The sequence below is a fragment of the Uranotaenia lowii genome, chromosome 1 (assembly GCF_029784155.1).
Source record: "Uranotaenia lowii strain MFRU-FL chromosome 1, ASM2978415v1, whole genome shotgun sequence".
NCBI lineage: Eukaryota > Metazoa > Arthropoda > Insecta > Diptera > Culicidae > Uranotaenia > Uranotaenia lowii.
Window position 1 is genome coordinate 65,218,636 of NC_073691.1, and position 21,930 is coordinate 65,240,565.

The 21,930-nt window shown below is 35.5% G+C and overlaps 1 protein-coding gene across 2 annotated transcripts in view; it reads right to left on the reverse strand.

The window, feature by feature from the left end:
- Positions 1-2,080: 2,080 nt before the first annotated feature.
- LOC129738824 (proton channel OtopLc) overlaps positions 2,081-21,930 on the reverse strand; it is a 53,335-nt gene continuing 33,485 nt past the window's right edge. For both annotated transcript variants that reach the window (XM_055730134.1, XM_055730125.1), the window contains exons 7-9: positions 10,792-10,952; positions 10,541-10,706; positions 2,081-10,475 (exon numbers count right to left, since the gene is read on the reverse strand). In XM_055730134.1, coding sequence (XP_055586109.1) covers positions 9,508-10,475; positions 10,541-10,706; positions 10,792-10,952 — 1,295 coding nt within the window. In that variant the 3' untranslated portion in view covers positions 2,081-9,507. The remainder of the gene's footprint in view (positions 10,476-10,540; positions 10,707-10,791; positions 10,953-21,930) is intronic.

Sequence of the window (21,930 nt, forward strand, 5' to 3'; positions counted from 1 at the left end):
GCCTTACCATCCTTCTTGAAAACTCTCTTGACGATAGCCCAATATCGTTCTATGGGGCGACGCTGGGGGCAGTTTTGTGGGTTAATATCTTTCTCAACAAAATCTACATCGTTATCCTCAAACCATCTAAGAGTGGATTCAGCGTAGTGGGCTGGCGCCAAATCCGGCCAAAACAATGGTGGAGTCGTATGTTTCTTATATAGTGGCAGCAACCTTTTCTGCAAACACTCCTTTTGGTAGATATCGGCATTTATTGTTCCTTTTGTAAAGAAACTCGCCGATTTCAATCCGTAGGAGCAGATTGCCTGCCACACAAGCGCTTTCTGGCCAAATTTTTCCACCTCAATCGACTTCTCGTGATCACTCACATCCTCCCCAATAGCTGCAGTGTAGAATTGTGGTCTAGGAAGAGTACTGGAATCCTCTTTTACATAAGTTTCATCGTCCATGAGAATGCACGCATCTGGCTTCTGCAAAATCCGATGATACAGCTTCCGGGCTCTGGTTTTGACTCGTGATTTATGTTCAGCCGTTTGTTTGGACACTTTCTGCTTCTTGTATGTCTTCAGGTTGTTCCGGTTCTTGATCCGCTGTACCATTCCGATCGATGTTCCAGCTTTTTTCGCCAAATCCCGTATGGACATCGATCGATTCCGGTTGATGAGGTTGATTACTTCACGGTCAAGATTTGGGTCAGATGGTCCTGGTTTTCTGCCTGTTCCTGGCATATCATCGAACGTGTAGTGTTCCCTGAACTTGTGGATGATGGATTTTACGCTAGCCGGATGAATGCCGAAACGTTTCGCCACTTCATTCATCTAGATGCCCTTCTCTCGCATGCAAGTGTCCAACATACGAATTTTAACTTCTTTTTTAATTCGCGACATTATGGGAGAAACGAATGTTTCAAACGTAAACAAAGCGCTGGTTCACTCTTGACAGATCAAGATGCTACATACAGGTGAGCACAGTTGTGCGCGTTCACGAGTTAGTAAGTAGAAGGCACAAATATGTTTATAGAAACAAACCTTGAAAAAATCTAGCTATCCGGGTTTAAAACCACCACCGGCCAAGCTGCCTGGCTCTAAACAGCCGTGCGTGTGTATATAAACAGTTTTTAATTTTCAAACCCCAGTCGTTGGGAATCTGTTCCCATTCGCATTTCCTTCACAAGACAAAGGACTCCTTTGAAAGAAGGAAACCACCGATGAATGGATTGATCGGTAGCAGAAAAACTTTGACAACTATCCCTCGTCCTCTTCTCACTTCCCGACGGTACTTATATTTTGTTTACTTTTTGTTCCTGGGATGAATTATCCAATAGGATGAAATTTCCATAAAATGTTTTTCTTGTTTTGCTTTAATGCTGTGGTCATGCATATTTTTTTCACGGGAGCCCGAGTCATTTTGCTAATAGTGCTTTTCCAATCATATGTTTGGTACATTGCATGTTTTAGCGCAGAGCGACATTGAAATTTAGCAACCTTTTCTGTGGGTGTAAGTGAATTTTTTTCAGCATTTGGTGGCTGGTCTACAGTTTTTTTCCAAAGCATGTTTTTACGATTTCTCTATCCTAAGACTTTGGATAACGTAAAACTAAATGAGTGATTAAGCTAAATACTGTTTGAGATTCAATTGAGCAACGAGATTTTTAAAAATGTAAATTTTGAGAAACAATAGAGAAATAGCGATTTTAAGTAAAGAGTGTCAAATTTATACTATAACCCAAAAGGAAAATTTTCGGTCAAGACTTTCAGGAAGAATCTTGATATAAATAAAAAAGTAATGATGCAAAACGTTTTAAAAGTGTCATACTGGCAGTCTACATCGGATTCAGGTTAACGACAAAACGTTGTATACATTTAACGTTTTTAACAAGGGGGAATTATTTATTGTAAAAAAAAGCTAAAAAGAACACGAAGTTCAAATGTTTTTTTATTCCTGGTCAAAGGATCGAGCCTAAAAATAGAAAATCTGTGTGGAAAAGTTCGATCTTATCCCGATTGACTAATTCTTAAGTGGACACGAATTTGGCATACACTACGAAGCGATATGAACGGATTCAACAAAAACATCATGATTCGATTATAAATAGTTGCGTTTATTTATGTTTATCATCAATTCTTTCAGTATAGCAATAATATATCTAAATTTTTATGCATAAGTTCGTAATAAAAAATTCTTCCCGTTTGATTTCGACTATACTTATCGGTAAAAATTTCAAATAACTTATCCTCTACACAGTTAATATATTTGGTTTTTTGACAGCTACGACTAACCACCCAATCTGTACTTCCGGTTCGATTTGTTTCTCGATAAAATTTGTGTGTGTATTTTTGCATTAGTTCTGTTGTTTTCCTTTTCATTTGCATTTTTACAATTATTTCAACGCCTACTTAAAACTATACATACTTTTGCTAAACGCTCTTAATGGTAATGCACAACGGATACTTGGATCGAAAATTAACAACACTACAACGGGAAACTTATCGTGTTTGTTGGCATCAGTGAGAAAAATGTGGGCGAAAACGGGGAAAACGATTTGCACGAAGCTGTCAACGAAAACTATTAAGAACTTTATAAGAACGTCAAAAAGGATCCGACCAAATATCTATTTACAAAACTGGGTATTGCTACTAAGAATCGAAAACTGACAGCAGACGGGGATGTTTACATTTTTTCTGTTTTAATCACACAAAAATATTTGATTGTGTTTTTCAATGTTAAAATGTACCATGAATGAACAATTTCAACTCTCAACATTTGTTTTTGACCATTTATGGGCGGTTGTTGATTAGACGTATTTTGTTTTGTTGTAAAAATTGGCTGGCGCGTTTACTGTTGTATGTTTTTTCTATATATGTTTCCAATTCAATATGTTGTTCAAAAAGATTTGTTTTATTTTATCTACCGGCGGTTTTTAGTTAAGAACAATATAAAAAATAGTATGATCCCACAGTTTTTATTCATGTGCGTGACTGTCTTTGATTGTTTGTATTTCTTGCATTTTCAGTTACTGTTATGTTGATTTCATTATTTTTTTCTAGAACTTGATCATTTTTTGTTCACATCGGTGGCAGTTCAATGTTCCATATTCGTGTAATGAAAAGTTGTTGTTGCTATTTGTCGAGAAAGAATGTTGCTGTTGTTTTATGTTGCTTCTTTTGGCAGTCAGTGGTAGAACGATTTCCGGACCTTTTCGCCAGATAGGCGAGCAATTTCAGACTCTGTTTACACATTGATACAAACTAAAGTGAGGCAGCATGAATGGATGTGATCGTTTGGGAATTTTAATGTTCGGGATTTCCTTTGCGGTTGTTCTGAACTCATAGCGTTTCGCAAATTTAAACGGTAGCTATATACTGCCATATGCTAAAATACATGTTTTCCATTTAATGAAAAATAAACGAAATAAACCAATAAAATATTTTCAGAAACTTATTATAATAAATGCTAGAACATCATTTATAAAATTTAAAAAGCATATCCTTCCGTTTCAAAAATAAAATGTTATTTTTCTGGTAAAAAAGTGGAAAATGCTTACCAGATGAAAATGCATTCGTAAAATGCTTAAAGCATCAGCACATCAATAGATTTAAGAAGATCTATTTTTTTCGTACAAAGCATGAATTTGCATCAACTTCCTCAAATTATTGTGGCGTTGAAATCGTAATGGGTCAGCACTTTTGTGGTATATTTATAGGTTTGTTTATCACGGTTTGATGAACCTTCGAATATCAAAATTTTGGATTTGAATTTGAAGATTTAAGTTTCAAAAATTATAACAGAATAAGAATATGTGGATTTTTTTTATAGAAGAATGGAACTTAATTTATAGTCATGAACCAAGACCAGCCTCAATACCACAGAAGAAACAAAAATGATGTTGATTTTTCAGTACAACATATTCAATTTCCCCATACAATACTAATTGTTCAAATTCACTCATGTAAATGTTACTTAAAAACTCTAAAAAATAATGGGTAATTTCGAAAACAAATTCGAATCTTTTTATTCCCAAGGATATGAGACATTCAAAAATGACCCCAAATCGACTTTGTCTAATGAGCTGTCTTCTATTAGAATTTGGATCACTGACTTACAATTGACTGGAATCTAATGTTTCATTGATTTACTGTTAAATAATACTATGGATAGCATAAACGTGAACAAATACAAAATTCGCTCCTAAATTGTGTTTTACTGCTCATTTTCAATCGTTCTTATCAGGAGAAAAAAGTATGGTATTTCCAACGATAATCCACTTATATTCAATGATATATCTGATTGCTTCTCGACTTACTATAATTATCGAAATTTCATGAATACATAAAACAGACAACCTGATTGAATTCGTACATTCAACCATGATTGAATGATTGATTTTGTGCGATCAACTATAAAAATAATAGATTCAACTGTAATGGATTGATCATACATTCAACAATAATTATAGTAGATTCAACAATAATAATATGATTGATTTCATTGAAAATATGATGGATTCAATTATAATAATATGATTGATTTAATTATAAATATGATAGATTAAACTATGATAATATGATTGATTTAATTATAAATATGATGGATTCATATAAATTTATTTTTATGATTGATTCCATGAGGTCAACTTTAAATTTGTGAATTTAAATTCTGTTTATATTGCCGCCACGATGCTAGAATAGCCGTCCTGAAATCCCGACATACCCGTCCTGGTTCCTCTGCTATTGTTCTTTGTGCATCCTGACGCATGATTGCCCAGCAAATTGTGCGTCTCGGTCCCGGAAGACGTCCTGCACCCAGCAAAGATTGACCGTGTGGGGGGGGAAATTCATTCAATATCATGACATCAATTTATCATTTGCTTTACCGACTTTACTGACCTACTAGCAGAGATGCCATTCTCTACCGAGAAAAACGGAGATCGGAGAATAAAACACCCCCGTGCGATAGCTGCAAATCACTCGGATGAGATTTTGTGTTCCTCTCCACACATTATTCGCACCCCGGTTTCGGATGCCACACACACCTGATTTCAATAGCTCCGGCGTGCGACAATTTGTCACCGTAGAGCAGGGGTGTCAGGTGTCCTGATTTTTCAGGATTCGTCCTGATTTTTGAGAGGCCGTCCTGATTTTTCAAAAACGCTTGAATTGTCCTGATTTTTGAAAAATGACGTTAAAAATGTCCTGATTTGTCCTGATTTTTGAAAAATATCTAAACTTTAACTAAATTTGTTGTTAAATGGTGAGAAAATCAAACAAATCTTCTACAAAATAGTTAAACTAGTTTAATCGATGACAATCTTTGATTCAAATGATATTTAAATAGTGTTTTTCGATGTTATCTTCAGGTTATCCAAGGTTTTTCTCGCTGTAGTTGCATAACTTTAGGCGTCTTCAGCACCTGTATTTCGCCTTAAGTTATGCAATCTAAGCAGAGCTGCATGTTATTTTCATCAATTTAGTGCACGCTCTTCTTTTTAAACTCAAAATTAAGTATTTTTGGTTCAAAACAGCACTTCGGTGGCTTCCCTCAACTTTGAGTTTGACTGGGCAATAGCAAAACTAAGTTCTGATAGGCATACTCAATACTAAGTTCGGCAGCCGAACTCGGATTTATCCTTTTTTCGAGGGTAGCTGATTTTCAGGAAATTAAAGGATGATTAAAATTTGTTGTACCCGGATGTTGCTGTTCCGGTACATTGCATTGCAATTACAGAGCGGTGGAAGTTTTGACATTCCCGGTCAAAGAAAACTTCCGGATGTTACTTCCCACGGGAAGTAAACAACATCCGGAAGTTTCCGGACATTCCAAGCCGCTCACCATATGATGACAATGACGGACAAAATTTTACGCTGACACGGTGACCATGCATTTCATTATGAAGTTGCTTCATAGTCTTCCGGTAATTGTTCCGGAACGACATAATTTTGCGACGTGTTCGTTGGTTGCTGTTCCGGTTCGGACTGAACTCGCTAAGTGTTTTCAGTCCAACAAAGAGAGTTCAATTTTTAGTTCATAAGTTCGAACTCAGCTTTGATCCCTCGCCGAAGGAAAAAAAAAAGGATCAATTTTGAGTTCGCAGTTCGAGCTCCGTTTTGATCCATCGCAAGGAGGAAAAAAGGGTACTTAACTTTAAGTTCATAGAATCGAACTATGTTTTGAACCTCGGTCATACTTAATTTTGAGTTAAAAAAAAAGAGCGTGTGGTGTCCTGAAAAATCCTGATTTTTATCATTGCGGTGTCCTGATTTTTATCAAAACCACCTGGCACCCCTGCCGTAGAGCACCCCGGTGAAAACACAGAACCGACTAGTTCAAGCCACGAAAAAGTAAAGACAAAAAAAACACGATGGTGTGCATAATAATACCATCAACAAACGATGAATGTTTCGGGCAGACGGCGGCAACGCTATTCAAACCGTATGAAGCACATCTCTCAGATTTCCCCTCAGATTTCCCCTTTTTTGACAGATTTAAGCTTTTTTCTTCAGATTTGAGCTTTCATCTCCTATGCTCTCAAGGCAAAAAAAGCTTAAATCTAAAGAAAAAAAGCTTAAAAACGAGATTCACCAAGACTTACTCAAAAGATGTTGGTCACACGATACATAGACAAATCGTGTAGCGTTGCAGGGTCCTGGTTTCGGGCGAGTGGATCAGATTCGTATGTGTTGGTAAACGCAACGCCAAGCCAGTTGCCGTCGCTGTCGCTCTCCGTGGTGAAAAAAATTTTGTCACTGTAGTGTGTGTTCGCTTTGTCGTGTTGATTTACAGATTCTCTACAGAGGTTCGGCTAAAAATCTCTGCGGTGCGTTTCAGAGAATCTCTACCGAGAATCGAATACCGAGCACGTCGGTGATTCTCGTTAGAGAAATGGCAAGCCTGCATACAAGTACTATTTCCTGTAAGATCCTGTCATGATCTCGTAAAGGAACGTCGAGACTCATGTCGATTTCGCGGGCAGCAAGAGTAGGTGTACCTTTCCTAACTCCAGGAACTGTCGGCCTACTACACGACCGCCGCCAAGAACTGTTGGAGGAAAATGTTTCCACATCGCCGGAGAGCGTTTGTGCTTTGCCACCGATGTCAGAAACTGTCGGCTGAGCTCTAAAAACAGCACCATGATAGCTGCAGAGAACACGTATTGGTCTCACATTTACGATTTTTCTTATTTTTGCTGATGAACACGGATAAACACTATATTATTCAATCAATCATAAAAATATAGTTTAATTTACTATATTTATTGTTGAATATCTAAAATCAATCATACAGTTGTAGATGAATTAATTATATTTGCAGTTGAATCAATTAAACGGTATAATTTATTCCATTAAAATTGAATCTATCAAATTTATAGTTGAATGTGAGAGATTAACCAGGAATGTATAGTTGAATCTATTATATTTATAGCCTGATGCCCAATATAAATCATACAATGTAGTAGAATCTATCATATTTACAGTTGAATCAATTACAGTTGAATCAATTACAGTTGAATCCATAATATTCATAGTTGATTGCGTCAAGTGAATCATCAGTTTGTAGTTGAGTCTATTATATTTATAGTAAAATGCGAAAAAAATCGACTACGCTTTGATGATTGGTATAACCAGCTGGAATAATTCACAAGTAACCATAAGCACTAAAGCTTTGCATTTTTATAGCTTAATACCAGCATTCAAGTGCTAAATTACACTATATCCACACATCGAGTGTAATTTTGCATTATAACAGCCCTTCGAATGCTATGCAGCATCATATTAGAATTATTTATACCACTCTTTTAGAATAAAACTAGCATTTTATCAGCTTTGCACAATGCCTTTGAAATGCAACATAGCTCTAAATCAGAATGACAAATGCCATATTTTCTGAGCATTAAATTGGCATCACTTAAGTTTGCTTTAATGCTTTTTAGCACTATGTGCGCACTACAGTGGCATTGGGCCAAAGCACGTAAGCATTGATTGATGCTGAATTTATGTAAATTTAGGGCACCGGTAGCCAGAAATTTGATTCAAATAAGGCGTTTTTTTTTCAAAAATTTAACGCGAATCTAATAGGTCCTGAAAAATGTCCGATCTATGTAGGTATGACATGAGTTCGATTCCAGATCATCTTCACCCGGAAAATAAAAAAAAATTATGGAGAAGCATGCATAAGCGAATATCAACAAAAGCCAAATTTAGTATCATGGCAGGAAAATGGAGCCAAACAAAAATCGAATTTTTTTTGAACGCCATGATTTTTCCAGCATTTTCCCATCAACGACTTACGCGTTGCTTGGATGAAAAGTTGCAATGCTTGAGAAGAAAGCTGCAAAGCTTTCTTCTCAAGCATTGCCCATCTCACAGAGAGGCAGCACCATAAACATCGTGTTGGCATCTCCAAATTTTTTTTATATATTTTGATACTTAAATATCTTTGGTACCACGCATTGGAAAGTTCTCTAAGTATGATGACCGTGTTTGTGAAAAGCATTCCATAGTCTAGTTCATCTCATCAAATGGTGTTTTACAAAATAGTCTTTGGTTTATGCTCGAGAAAAAACTGCGCTTTGTGTCCTACATACTGTACATACATATTTCACTAAATTTATAATGAATCAGAATCAAATAAAATTCTAAAGCATTGAAAATTTTCAAACTAAACTAGTAACCCAATAGAGAGCCGGTACTCTGGTCATACGATAAATAAACTTTCTATTGGCTTTCCCTATTAGATCACATCACATCACTGCCTACAATTAGTCGATGGTCAATCAACGAGAAGTTCCTATGGTTAAACATTATGGTCCTACTGAAATGTTCCAGTTTTATTGTTGTCTTACAAAAAGATGTAGAAAAACCACTGAAGCATTAAAAAGTGAGTCAAAATTGACATATCAAAACATTGGTTCAATGAAGTGCGTTTGTGTAATCCGGTGGGTCCTGCAGCGTGATCTTTAAAAAGAATAATTCCTTATCGAGCATTATTTCTTGAAAACGGAGTAAAATTCCTCAAAAAGGTACATTTTTTACATAGATTTGTTTGACGTTTGTCTGTTTTCCGTTTATGGCAGCATTTTGTTCATACTTTTCACCAGTTACATCCAACATGTTTGATTCGATTTGCGTTTTTTGATTTTGTATTAGTTTTTTTTTTTGGGTGAACATTAAATAGGTACGAGATTTGTTTCAATCTACAGTTAGTGGAACGATTACGAGAGATGGTTAGTTGGTTGGTTGGTTGAGTATGAAAGTGGGTCCTTTGCGTCCCATCAGCATAAATAGTTTTCAGAAAGTGTAAACGGCAATAATATGACGATAGTTGAGCGGGTTTCCAGGATTTTCACCCTGTCTTAAATGCGATAAGTGAGTGAATGGGGAAAAGGGAATAACTAACGAGTATTTTTTTTTTGTTTCTTTTGGTTTACGGCAAAGTGCGCAGCACTTCCAATCACATTTGAGAACAAGAATTTCAGCTTCCGTGAACTTTGACAACGAGTCCGGTATTAGATTACATGTAAGCCGGCTTCATTTTGTACGCCCGTTTCCAAATTTCACAGAGACACACCGTACTATGAAAACGATAGAAGATGGCCAAAGGCATCGAAACGTGGGTGATGATTGTCCAAGCCCAGAGGCCATAAAAGTGTAACTGGATAGGATGCGATTCGGCTCGAGACTTTTCCAGGGTGTTGATGGCCCACATGGCCAAATTACTGACCAGAAGGAACGTTACTATTTCCCTGCCCGGTTTCTTCCTGATGTGCTCCTGGGTGGCAGCTGAACGTCGACTAGCGTCAAGAATGAACATCGTTTGGCAAGCGGTTTCGACTAGTGATGCTAGGGCAGTTATCAGGACCAGAACCGTATCTCGTCGCATCATGAACTGGCCACCAATAACTGTAAAGGTACTGTAGAGGAAAGATCCCGTTTGACCTCCCACAAGAAGAATGTCATCCAAGCTGAAACTCCTGAATGCATCATATTGCATGTGCCGCACCTGGATCATCCCTATCAAAGTTGCTGCCGTAGTAGTCCCATAAAGCAGCAATTCGCAGATGTTAACCTCCGTAACGGCCAGAGAAACAAACTCAGGCCGAGAGATGAGAACGAAGAATAGAATCAACGATATGATCGTGAGTACCAGAATGAGAATCCCAATGAACAGTCCTTTATGAGCTCCAGCACAATCCACCGAGTAGTGATGCGGAGATCTCTTCAACGGATGGACACTCTCCTGCCGCTGAGGCTGTTCGGTTTGAGGTCGGCTTATACTGCGCCACATCACGTACAGAATAGCTGCACAGATCAACGAGTACTCGATGGTACATGGAAACAGAAACGGAGACGCGTCTTGCACCAAAGTACCAATAATATTCGTTCGCCGGCACTCAAAGATGTTGTGAGGACCTTTGAGACCTCGCGCTACCCTAAGATGGGCTACCGTTTCGACCGGATGGGGAAGAGATGGACGATTTCCTAGAAACGTTAAAAAAATATTAATGACTCTCCTCAACTTCTCTCCAAAATTTCAATCAACTCACCCAATCGATGCGAGATCTTCAATGTTCGGTTCTCCGGATTGTAGAAAGTTAAAATTTCATGCTTCGTTTCCTGAATCAAAACCGAAAACCACACCGACAGATTGGTCCCAATCATATGCATCAGTCCAAAGCGGGCCAGAATTTTGTGCCGATATACTTTGATTTGCTGAAAGGAAGACGAGTAAAATAAAATAACCTTTCGGTGACGTAGAAAATGCACACACATCCTTGGTAAGGAACAGAATACCGACCTCATTGTTGAGAAAGATGAAATACATCTGGATGAAGATGAATGCCATTCTCGTTGCCGGTGTCAGCGCTAGTAGCACGTTGTGGCATTTGGTATCCCGTTCCAGCTCAAAGTACTGACCGAATTCCAGGCCCGAGTATATCATGCTTCCGATTCCGAATGCTGAGAAGGAAAAAGGAGATCAAGAATTTAAGTATCTCCTACATAGGACCATTATCTTACAACAGTTTTTCAGAAGTCTTTAAAAGCACTAACAACCGCAGCTCTTTCAAATCCCAATTCATTCGTCACCTCACAGAATTCTTTAGTGTTTAACCAAATCACCTTGCCAGTTTTTTTTTTGCGTTTTAGTCAATAATTTTATTTTTAATCTGTTGATTTTAATTTAATTTTTTTTTTATATATTTTTTTTTGTAAAGCATTAGTTTAATAGATTCTTGTTTAATTTTTGTAGTTTTTTGTTAAATAAAATGGATCTCTTAAAAAGAAATCTTTTTCCACCGAGATTCATGTCTAAATTTAGTTTATTGTATCGTACCATTTCACCGCATGAGACCAAGCCCACCAATGGTTGCTAAACCGCGAATCGAGTACATTCAGCAACATATTTATCAACCCATCATCTCACCAACAGTCACTAACTTGATTCGAGAAATAGCATTCGAGCAGTAGGTTGTTACAGGATGCGTTTATGTAGCAACCCGGTAGCAACGCAGCCGGTAGTTGCTATCAGAAAATAAATAAACACAATTTCCAACCTGGATCGCTACAATGGGTGCGAAAAAAGGTAACTAGATAAAAACGCAACCAATCAAAACATCTAAAATACCGACAGAAATAGCAACTTGCGGTGGGCTTGGTCTAATGTAAATATTTTTGTAAGTTCTCAGCATTGGTAAATTTTGCTCGCGTTAAGTTGTTGTTAATAATTATTTTTTGCTGTCAGGCATGCTGAAAACAGAAAGCGTCCATTACCAGGGGACTGAACGGAGCCTCTTAGTGTGGGAAAGTGTGGTGGGCCGCTTTACAAATCAAAAAACTCTATAAGCGTTAGGTAACATTTTTTGTTTTGTGTTTGAGGATATAAGACGAACAGAAAGAGAATTCTAGATTGGAATTCAAACGTGCTAATTTTATTGCCGTTCTTGCAGCTGAAAACTTGAACTGGTTAGAAGACGGATTCGATTTGGGCTTGTTTTTGAATTTCCCAAACCCTGGGGTCTTAAAAGCTTAGTTTTGGTTACATAAGAAAATTTCAACCTTCACATGACAAAATTGAATGTGTTGTATTGCAAAACTAACATCTTTATTGTTATTTCTGTGGAACCAAACCTGCTAAAAGTTTTTATGCCAATTTATGAATTATTGAATGAAAGTTTGCTGCTTAACAACTTTGTTGAAGACCGCAACTTCGTATCTTATCAAGTAAAAAAGGTATGGCTACTTTGCAAGCAATATCTTGCTAAGCACCACTGCAGAGGTGCAAATGAACGTTCAGCGCAAACGTCGTCGAGAAAAAGTCGCAAGCTGATTTTTTTTTTTTTTTTTTTGTAGCGGCCCACCACACTCCCCCACACCAAAAGGCTCAATTGAGCCCCCTGGTAATGGACGCTACTGTTCTCAGCATGTCTGGCAGCAATGAATAATAAAAGTTAACGCGAGCAAATTTTAATCATGCTGAGAACACAAAATTGTTTAATGTCGTGCGAGGAAATGTATTATTTAACTAAATTGACAACAATATGAATCTCAATGGAAAATAATTTCCTTTGAAGAGATTCATTATACTATATTTACTATTACACTAATTATATTTACTAATTTTATCAAGTTATGTTCAATAATTTAATAAGATAAAAATACAAACTACAATTTTTTAAAGAATAATAATATTAGAAATTAACGCTACAAATATGCAAAAGGTAAGCAAAACAAAGACTGGTTGATGATCGACTGTTTTAATGGTTCAATTTTTCTTTCAAAAGCTGTATCACTTTGGTTTTGAACATGGAACGATTGGTTATGTTTTTAATATCAGTTGGTAAGGTGTTGTATTTAGTAGGTCCAATAAACGAAATTCTTTTTTGCCCTAATGATGTTGTGGATCGGCTTCGTTGCAAGAAATCTGACTGGCGAGTGTTATGAGTTCGCAACCCCGTAGTAAAATGGAGGTTTTGAATATTTTCAGTTGAGTGTAGATTATCATAGATATATATAACAGTTTGCAAATCACAGAGTTCAGATATTGGAAGAACGTTATGCGTTCTTAAAGAGTATAGCTGAAAGGTAGGGAATAACAAAGGGAGTTTTAAGATGTTTTTCAAGCATCTATTCTGGAGCGTTTGAAGTTTCTGTAAGTGAGACAAAGAAGCTCTTCCCCATATCATAACAAGGTAGTTCAAATGAGAGTGAATAAACGCAAAATAAAATTTAAAGAGAACATGTTGGGGAACAAAATTTCTCAGTTTCCAAAGAACACCGCAAAGAGGAGTAATTTTTTTTTCCAGGTGTTCAATTTGACGATTCCATGAAAGAGTTTCATCTAAGTAAATTCCTAAGTATTTGAAACAACTAACTCTCTCAATCGTATTACCATTCATAGCTGGGTCATTAGTACGAGGCAGTTTTTTATGTGAAGAACGAAACAACATGTATTTGGTTTTTGTATAATTAAGTGAAAGTAGGTTTGAATTGAAATATTTTGAAAGCAGTTTTAGGTCGTCTTCAATGTGCTGAATTATAATATCAGGTGAAGTTTCTGAATAAAAAATTGCTGTATCATCGGCAAATAAACGTGCTGTGCCTTTAAGTTGAAGGTTACATAAATCATTTACATATAAGAGGAAAAGTAATGGCCCGATATTACTCCCTTGTGGTACACCGATATCAATATTTCTTAATTCGCTTCTTGTATTTTCAATAGCCACAAACTGCTTGCGATCTTCTAGGTAGCTACGAAGGATATTATTTGCTGTTCCTCTTATCCCGTATTTATGCAATTTGGACAATAATATGTCATGATTTAGAGTGTCGAAAGCTTTTTTGAGATCCAAAAACAATGCCCCAACAATTTCTCCATTTTTGTATGGCATTCCGAAGATCATGAGGTTTTTAGAAACAGCTTCCCGGTTAAATCGGTCGAGGTTTACTTCTAATTTAAGGACCTGATTAGAAAGATTTGAATGCTTAGATTTGAGGTCAGTTACTTCTTTTTCAAGAGCATCGTTTCGGAGTTTTATGTCTTTGAAATCAGTCTGAATTTCATCGAATTTCGTGGACAAAAATTCCTGCGAAGCCTCTATCGCAGTAGTAACTGATCTCATATCTGTTTTGATTGAGGTCAATTCATGTGAAACCACATTATAAACGGTCGTTTCAATTTTAGTATGGATATTTTCGATAATAGTTTCATGATCTTTCCGTAAACTTATTATTTTGGCGTAAATACATGCACAGTTGGCATCGCAAAAGTATTGCTGCGCTTTCATTTTGCGAGCTGCACTGCCAATCAAATTTTTGCACCGAAGATGAACGCTCTTGAAACAATATGCACAAGTAAGTATTTTATCAAGATTATTTTCAGTATTATTACACTCTATACAGATAACTTCGTCATCACATTCCATGTTCGCCATCGCCATAATACAACGAAATTATAAAATGATTATTTCTTGAAAAGGTTAAGATCAGCTACGACGCCTAACTTGTGGTTGAAAAAAATGAACGCATCGCAACGACGCTGTGGCACGATTGGTTCAAATGACTGCATCTCTTAAGTTCATTCCGATGCTTTGCGAACAGTTCGCCTACTGATTTTAAGGCGACGTCAACCGAAGGATCCGTTCGTTTGAATTTATCGGGGATAAGTACAAACGACCTTATCGAGATAGGGTCGTTTGAACATTCAATTGAATGTTCACTTTTGAACGTTCAATTGTATGTTCGTCTGATGCGTTCGGCAGCCTAAGGCAAGACGCCGAGCCGTGTTAGGATGGGATGGATTATCGATATGGTGCATTGCTTGCGTGTGGTGTTCGGACGTCGCTCGACGATTGAGGGTGTCGGGTGTCTTGTAGCGCGCGGATGACTAGGTAAAGAGAATGAGGCGCAGTTACAGTTTACTTTAAAAGTCCAATTTTACTGAATAAAATGCAAACCGCCCAACTACGGTTGGGCTTGTAAGAGATTGTTTATTCTTTTTCAATCCAATTTGCGGATATTGGCTGTTTGCTTTAGTTCTGAACCTTAAACTAAAGCAAACCATCATTATCCGCGAAATTTAATTTCAGGTTCAGTATGCATGAAAATCTGTTTTCAGATTTCAGATTCCCATTTCAGATTCCCATTTCAGATTCAGATTTCAGATTCAAATTTCAGATTCAGATTTCAGATTCAGATTTCAGATTCAGATTTCAGATTCAGATTTCAGATTCAGATTTCAGATTCAGATTTCAGATTCAGATTTCAGATTCAGATTTCAGATTTGAGATTCAGATTTCAGATTCAGATTTCAGATTCAGATTTCCGATTTCAGATTCCAGATTCAGATTTCAGATTCAGATTTCAGATTCAGATTTCAGATTCAGATTTCAGATTCAGATTTCAGATTCAGATTTCAGATTCAGATTTCAGATTCAGATTTCAGATTCAGATTTCAGATTCAGATTTCAGATTCAGACTTTCAGATTCAGATTCAGATTTGAACCAATCGTGCCACAGCGTCGTTGCGATGCGTTCATTTACAATCAAAAGTCGGCGTGCTATGTTCGCAAGCCGACGCTTCCGAAGATGAAGTTAGTTTGATGTGGTCGGGAAAAAGTCAAACGTTGCTTACAAAATGATGCGATGCTTTGCACCTCTGAGCACCAGCAGTGATGTCGGTTGAATTAATTTTTTTTCATCGCAAAAACACATACCTACCCCTACAAAGTAACGGACTTCAACAAAAATGTTCAGCGGCAAATATAAGTCACATCGGCTTTAAAACGTCACATTCGATTTTTCTAATTCACTCAAAAACTATTCGGTATTTTAGTAAAAAAAAATGAAAGCATTTAAAAACCTGCATAGAATAACGTCAAAATTTTGATATTGTCATTAAAAAATCAAACAGCATTCCCTTGTTTTAAGTAAAAGTCCGTTCGTACTCTAACCAATAAATAAGAATATAGGTACAAAAATTTAAATGCTTTTTATGCTTGCTCAAACTGGAAAATTTGTTTCATAATATTTTTTTGGAAGAGAAATCCCCGTGAATTTTTTTTTAATTATTTTACTGCAGCTTTATCATGGGGGTTAAAGTGGTGAAAAGTGATGATGTGAGCGAAGAGCATTTGAAATAAAAGCATTTTATTTCAAATGCTCTTCGCTCTGTTCACCGCCTTAAAATATTCTTCTGATCTTCTATCCGTCTCTCATTTCAACTCTTTAACTCTCACTGCAAAATAATTTCAAAGAAAAAAAAACCGTTTCATAGCATAAGCAACAAAGCACTCTTTACGCTGTCCCTGTAAGTGACAGACGTGTTTTTGGGAATGAAAATGCAAAAGAACTTCCAAATGAACTTCATAATGAATATATTTCCTTAAATGGTTGATATAAAAATTATTTCACTTATTGAAGTTGAAGCATATAAATTTTTAAACTGTGACCCAAAGATGGGTCTTGACTCAAACATTCAGTCAGCGAAACTTTTTTTGTAGAGAAATGAATCCAACTTAGATGAAATTTCAGGGACTAGATAAGGGAAAATTGATGTTGAAAAACATGCAAAAAAAATTCGCCTTGTCTCCCGGTGAGACTTGAACCCAGGGGCGGTCCTAGAGCTGGCTCTTGGGGGGGGGGGGTGATTTTCCAATTTTCAAAAATTAGTCAATATAAAGGAACGTTAATATCTGGTGAAAAACCAATCGTTTGAGTGAGCGAAAAGAGGGGGAGGGGTTGCGGGGGGGGGGGGGATGGTCTGTTGCAAATGAGTCTACAATATAAGCTGCACACTGCTTCTCCTTCCCCCATGAATTTCACTGAACAACATGTATTTATTAAAGTATGAAACAAGAGATGAATAATGAAGCGAATCTATAATATTCACTGCGAAAAAATGTTGATAATTTTTTTTATTTGTAGGTATATGTGGTATTTTCAAATTGTCACTTTAAGAGCTCTTTCTCGTTATAAATGTGATTTTTTCAAACAAACGTTTTTGAGAGATGAAAATGTAGAAAAAAAATTTTCAAGCTATCTCCAAGCTTCTAAATATTAGCGCTCTGATATGCTACAATTTGTCGAAATATTTTACTTTTCACCGATAAGGCTGATAAACTTATTGACAAACATAACTAATGGGCATCAAATTCTTCATTAGGTTATTTTACTGAATCGTGATTTGGAAATTTAGTATAATTATTTTCAAATTTGGAAACACAATATATAAAATCAACACTTTAAATATAAATTTAGTAGAAAAAACCAAATATCAAAATCAGTTTCTGAACATGAAGCTTCTGGAACCTTATTTTAATATAATCTGCTCTTGAATTTAAAGTTATCATTCAAAATTTTCAATTTCAACTGTACTACAACAAATGAACCATACAAAAAGTGATTAATCTTTTTTATTGTTCATGTAGGTACCTTCACATAATTCCTAATTTTTTAAATAATTTTGAACTGTAAAAAAAATTATGAAATGAAGGGTTAATTCTGAATGTTAATACTTTTCTTTTGTAAAGAGTCTCAACCATTTGCAATTGAAATAGCCAAGCCTTCACATTCAGAATACCAAACCTTAAGCTAAATTTTAACTTAAAATTTAAATATTATTGTGTTGATGAACTGAAAGCAGTATCGATGGCATAATTGCTGTAGATCTTGAAATCCAGGAGTGTGAGTTTAAAATCAATTAAAGAACTTCTAACTGTTTAGCATGATAAAGAAAGCTTTGTTGCCAAAAAAATAGTGGAATGATAAGGGGATAGTTTAAATTCACAAGAGAAAAATTAAAACCGAGGCTCATTTTGAAGATTTTTGAGTCTCAAACTGTCAGATTTTTTCTCTCCCTTGTTATTTTCTGGTATTTAGTTATTTTAAACTTAGCATAAGTAAATATGTAAAATCTTTTCATTATCCTTTATTCATTCAACGATACAGGTTAGAGGCAAGAATGCCAAAAAGTAACAAGTTCCCGGAAAAAAAACAATGCAGATTTCGTCTAGATAATCTTCCTATTTTACAAAATGGGGAAAGATAATTATTCCCTTTTTTTTCTCATGGTAAATTACTCACAGTCTTCATGAAAATTGAACATTAAGTTAAAACATGTTTTCTAAATCTTTTTGATATTTTACACTTTTGATAAAAACTGCACAAATTTAACCTTGTATTATTTAACAAGAGCTGATAAAAAAAATTATAAATTTGCATTTAGTGCTCCTAAATAAGTTGAAATCAGTTTTAAAATTCTTTGCACCTCGGAAAATGTGAATTTTGTTTCCTTGTGTTATAGTTTTGAATCCAGATTTTGGGTTCTGGAGATGAATTTGAATCTCTATCGTCAAAACTAATTCCTTCATTTTGAAACAGCTTTTATAAATACTTTTTTGTTCCTTTTCGACTCTTCAAACTCATAGGGAACGCAAAAGTCGTAACAAGTAATCTCTTTTTTCGATTTATTGTTGCTGAAATCTCTTGAGAAGATTTTTTAAATTTAAACTCTTACTATGAATATTTTATATCCGATTACTGTTTGGCAGTTCATGTATTTCTTTCATTGTTATCCATAATATGAACGTTTGATGTGATACATTTGAAACAGAATTAAATAAAATCAGATCTGAAATTTAAATTTTTGTTTGCGAATTTTGTAATATAGATTAGATATTAATTTTAAGTTTATAATTCACATTTGAATAATGGAAAATTGAGGGTGAAAATAAAAACTCGCGAAAGAGAATCTTTACTGTGATTCAAAACCTGAATTCTTATTTTGCAATAAGTCATGAATTGCTTGTAAACGCAAGTGAAAATAGCACTACTTTAGATTTTAAAATGAGGTTAGCATGAGACATCTGATATGACTTTATGAAATTTAGAAATTGTCAATAAACCAGCTGCAAACAAAAGAAAAAAACAGATTTTTAATTCAAATTTATATTTAAATTTCATGTATGTATTAGCTTTTTATTCTTAAAGTAAAGTTTTATTAGAATGATTTTTCCTGATTCTGAATTGAAAATTTTCCTTCAATGTAAAAAATATTATGAATTCCAAAAAAATCCTAATGGGAAGCTTTTTGCTGCTCAAAACTTCATCAAAAATGAATTTAATGCGGCATCAACACTTGTTGTTTATTGCGATTGAATTTGTTTAGTGAAATAATGATGACTAAAAGACAAAAAAAGATTAGAAAGTTAGACGGTCAATTGAAGTCATACGTTTCTTAAACGCCTACTGGAAAACTGATCAATCCGATGGATAATTTGACTAAAATGGAAATTTCTTACAATAAAGGCAATTTAACTCTTGGAGGCCAATGGTTTTTTTTTACTTTTTAAAAAGAACGACCAAGATATGTTAATCCATTAAACATGGTAGAAATTTATAAAAATAAAGAAAATTGAATATAACATGATTCCATACGTTTATAGTTTAATGATTTTTTTCTTGCTTCCTTCTAAATCTGAGCATATAAAAATAAAACTGCATATTGAAGGCAATAGATGTATAATGACAGCAGAATAAATATTTCAAGTATTTCAGTGTTATAACCATATTCACCCCCCTATATGACTTTACCACTTCAAATTTGCCCTTCATTAAAATTAAAAACAAAATCAAGAATTTCGAAGCTCTTAATTTGAAGCAAATAAAAAATTTATTACGATTTGCTGATGATAATTTAGGCATATGATGGAAATTAGTGTCAATTTAAAAAAAAGTTGTTCCTACATTTCATTAAAAGCAATTCAAAATCAACACTCAACAAAACACTCTTGTTGAGTTACTTATCAACAAAAGTTATTTGGTATGTCCATGAAATCGCAAGTTAAAGCTGCTCGAGTTTAGTGGACCGACTTTTTCCAATATTCAGCTTTTAAAGCGATAAATTAACTTTTTTGTTGAATAAAAACCCCCACGGAGTGGAAAATTTTGAAAATTTAAAAGCACATCTACTAAGAAATGTTCCAACTTTTTATAGAAATTCGAGCTTTTGCTGGTATTTTGTAACGGTTTTTTGCCGCTTGGGGGGGTGATCAACCCGATCACCCCCCCCCCCCCCATAGGACCGCGCCTGCTTGAACCCACATCTTGCGCCTCTCCTGGGCCCATGTATTAACATTCTACTACAGGAGACCAACCTGGCGTATATAATACGCCAGGTTGGTCTCCTGTAGTAGAATGTTAATACATGGGCCCAGGAGAGGCGCAAGATGTGGGTTCAAGTCTCACCGGGAGACAAGGCGAATTTTTTTCGCATGTTTTTCAACATCAATTTTCCCTTATCTAGTCCCTGAAATTTCATCTAAGTTGGATTCATTTCTCTACAAAAGAAGCATATAAAATTCTTTGTTTTATATTTATTCAATTCGGTGATAAAAAAAATTGCGTGAAAATTCATTAGAGAAATAATACTAAGCCAAAAGTGTCTCCTAATTTTATCCCTTTACCCCTCACCATCCCAAAGGGATCATTCAAATATTACGTAACGGTTTAACACTTTTCTTATTGTAAAACATTTAAAGAAGGTTGTGTCAAATTTTCAAGTCAATTGAAGCAAAACTGTAGAAATTATAGGCCTTTATCTCCTCCTATCTAATACTGCAAGAAAGCAAGAGCAGAAACTTCAAACCAGGGTTCTGAAAATCAATCAAAACAAACACTCAGGATGCGTTTCCTGTTGGAAACATTCTGATTGTACAATGGGATAGCGCCTCTCGTAACTGCTTCGCCTGGCTGGTATGCAATCTCGATCAGCGCTCCTATCAGTTATGCAAACCGAGTCGCATCATTCAGAATCATCGGTTTAGCAAACATCGCATATCGGAGATGAGGGAGATACAAACTGATCCATTCTGAATGTAGCTCACTCAGTATCTGTCTGAATTATATGAAAATCAAAATTATTTTTTGCAGGACGAAAAAAATCAAACAGTTGTGCGGGACACCATAAATTCTCAGTAGTTTTAACGTGACGGACGACAGTTTAATAAAAGAACTTGTAAAAATTGAAAAACACGGCGAAAGTGAACATCTTTCCCTCACAAACACAACTACAATTTGATTTTGATCATACTGATGTTAAAAAACGTTATAACAACAAATAAATTTATTAATTTGCTATGTATCAAATCAAACAAAATACGATAATGATCGGCTTCATGTATCACTCACTCACTGCCTGATCCATTCGCTCCTGATCGAAGACCAACATGATTCGCCATATGCATTGCGCATTGGTGAGATTCCAATTTGATGATGGTGCTGCACTGTTTTGACAGCAAGCATCGTGCGAGGTGATCTGTATTTTAGCGATGAATTGAATGATCGATGATCGGGTAGGTCCAGTAGCAATCAATAACGAAACCCGACCGCTGTACGTTCAGGTGCGAAGTGCAATCAGAAACATTCATTGAAAATGAGTGATATTCGGAACACTGCTTCAAACGCGCTTTTCTCGAAAGCACATTTTCAAAGTCCGTGGACATCGTCATTTGAATATAAAATACCAGACCCCAACGTTTTTTTTTTTACTTTGGGGAGATTTTACAGCTAAAAAATGGCGGATTTTTTCGTGAAAAATCGTAGTTTTTACTTCAAACAGCCACACAAATTTCACAAATTTTTTTTTAAGTTAAATAAAAACGTTGGGGTCTAGAAAAACATCTATTAAAAATATTTTGCTCTGACTTTTTGACTTCAGATGATTCTGTGCTGAGATACAGTGTCCACCAGTGTCCAGTTTTCTAAAAGGCATCCTCGAAAGTGCTCCGTCACCGGCTCATTTTTCAATATTTTTCTACGAAAAAATTACTAAATGTACTTTTAACAATGCTTTGGATAATGCAAAAAAATTGAATACATTTGTTTGAACGATAGCTCTAGAAAAAAAAATCGTGAAAATGATGTTTTTTTTACCCGTTAG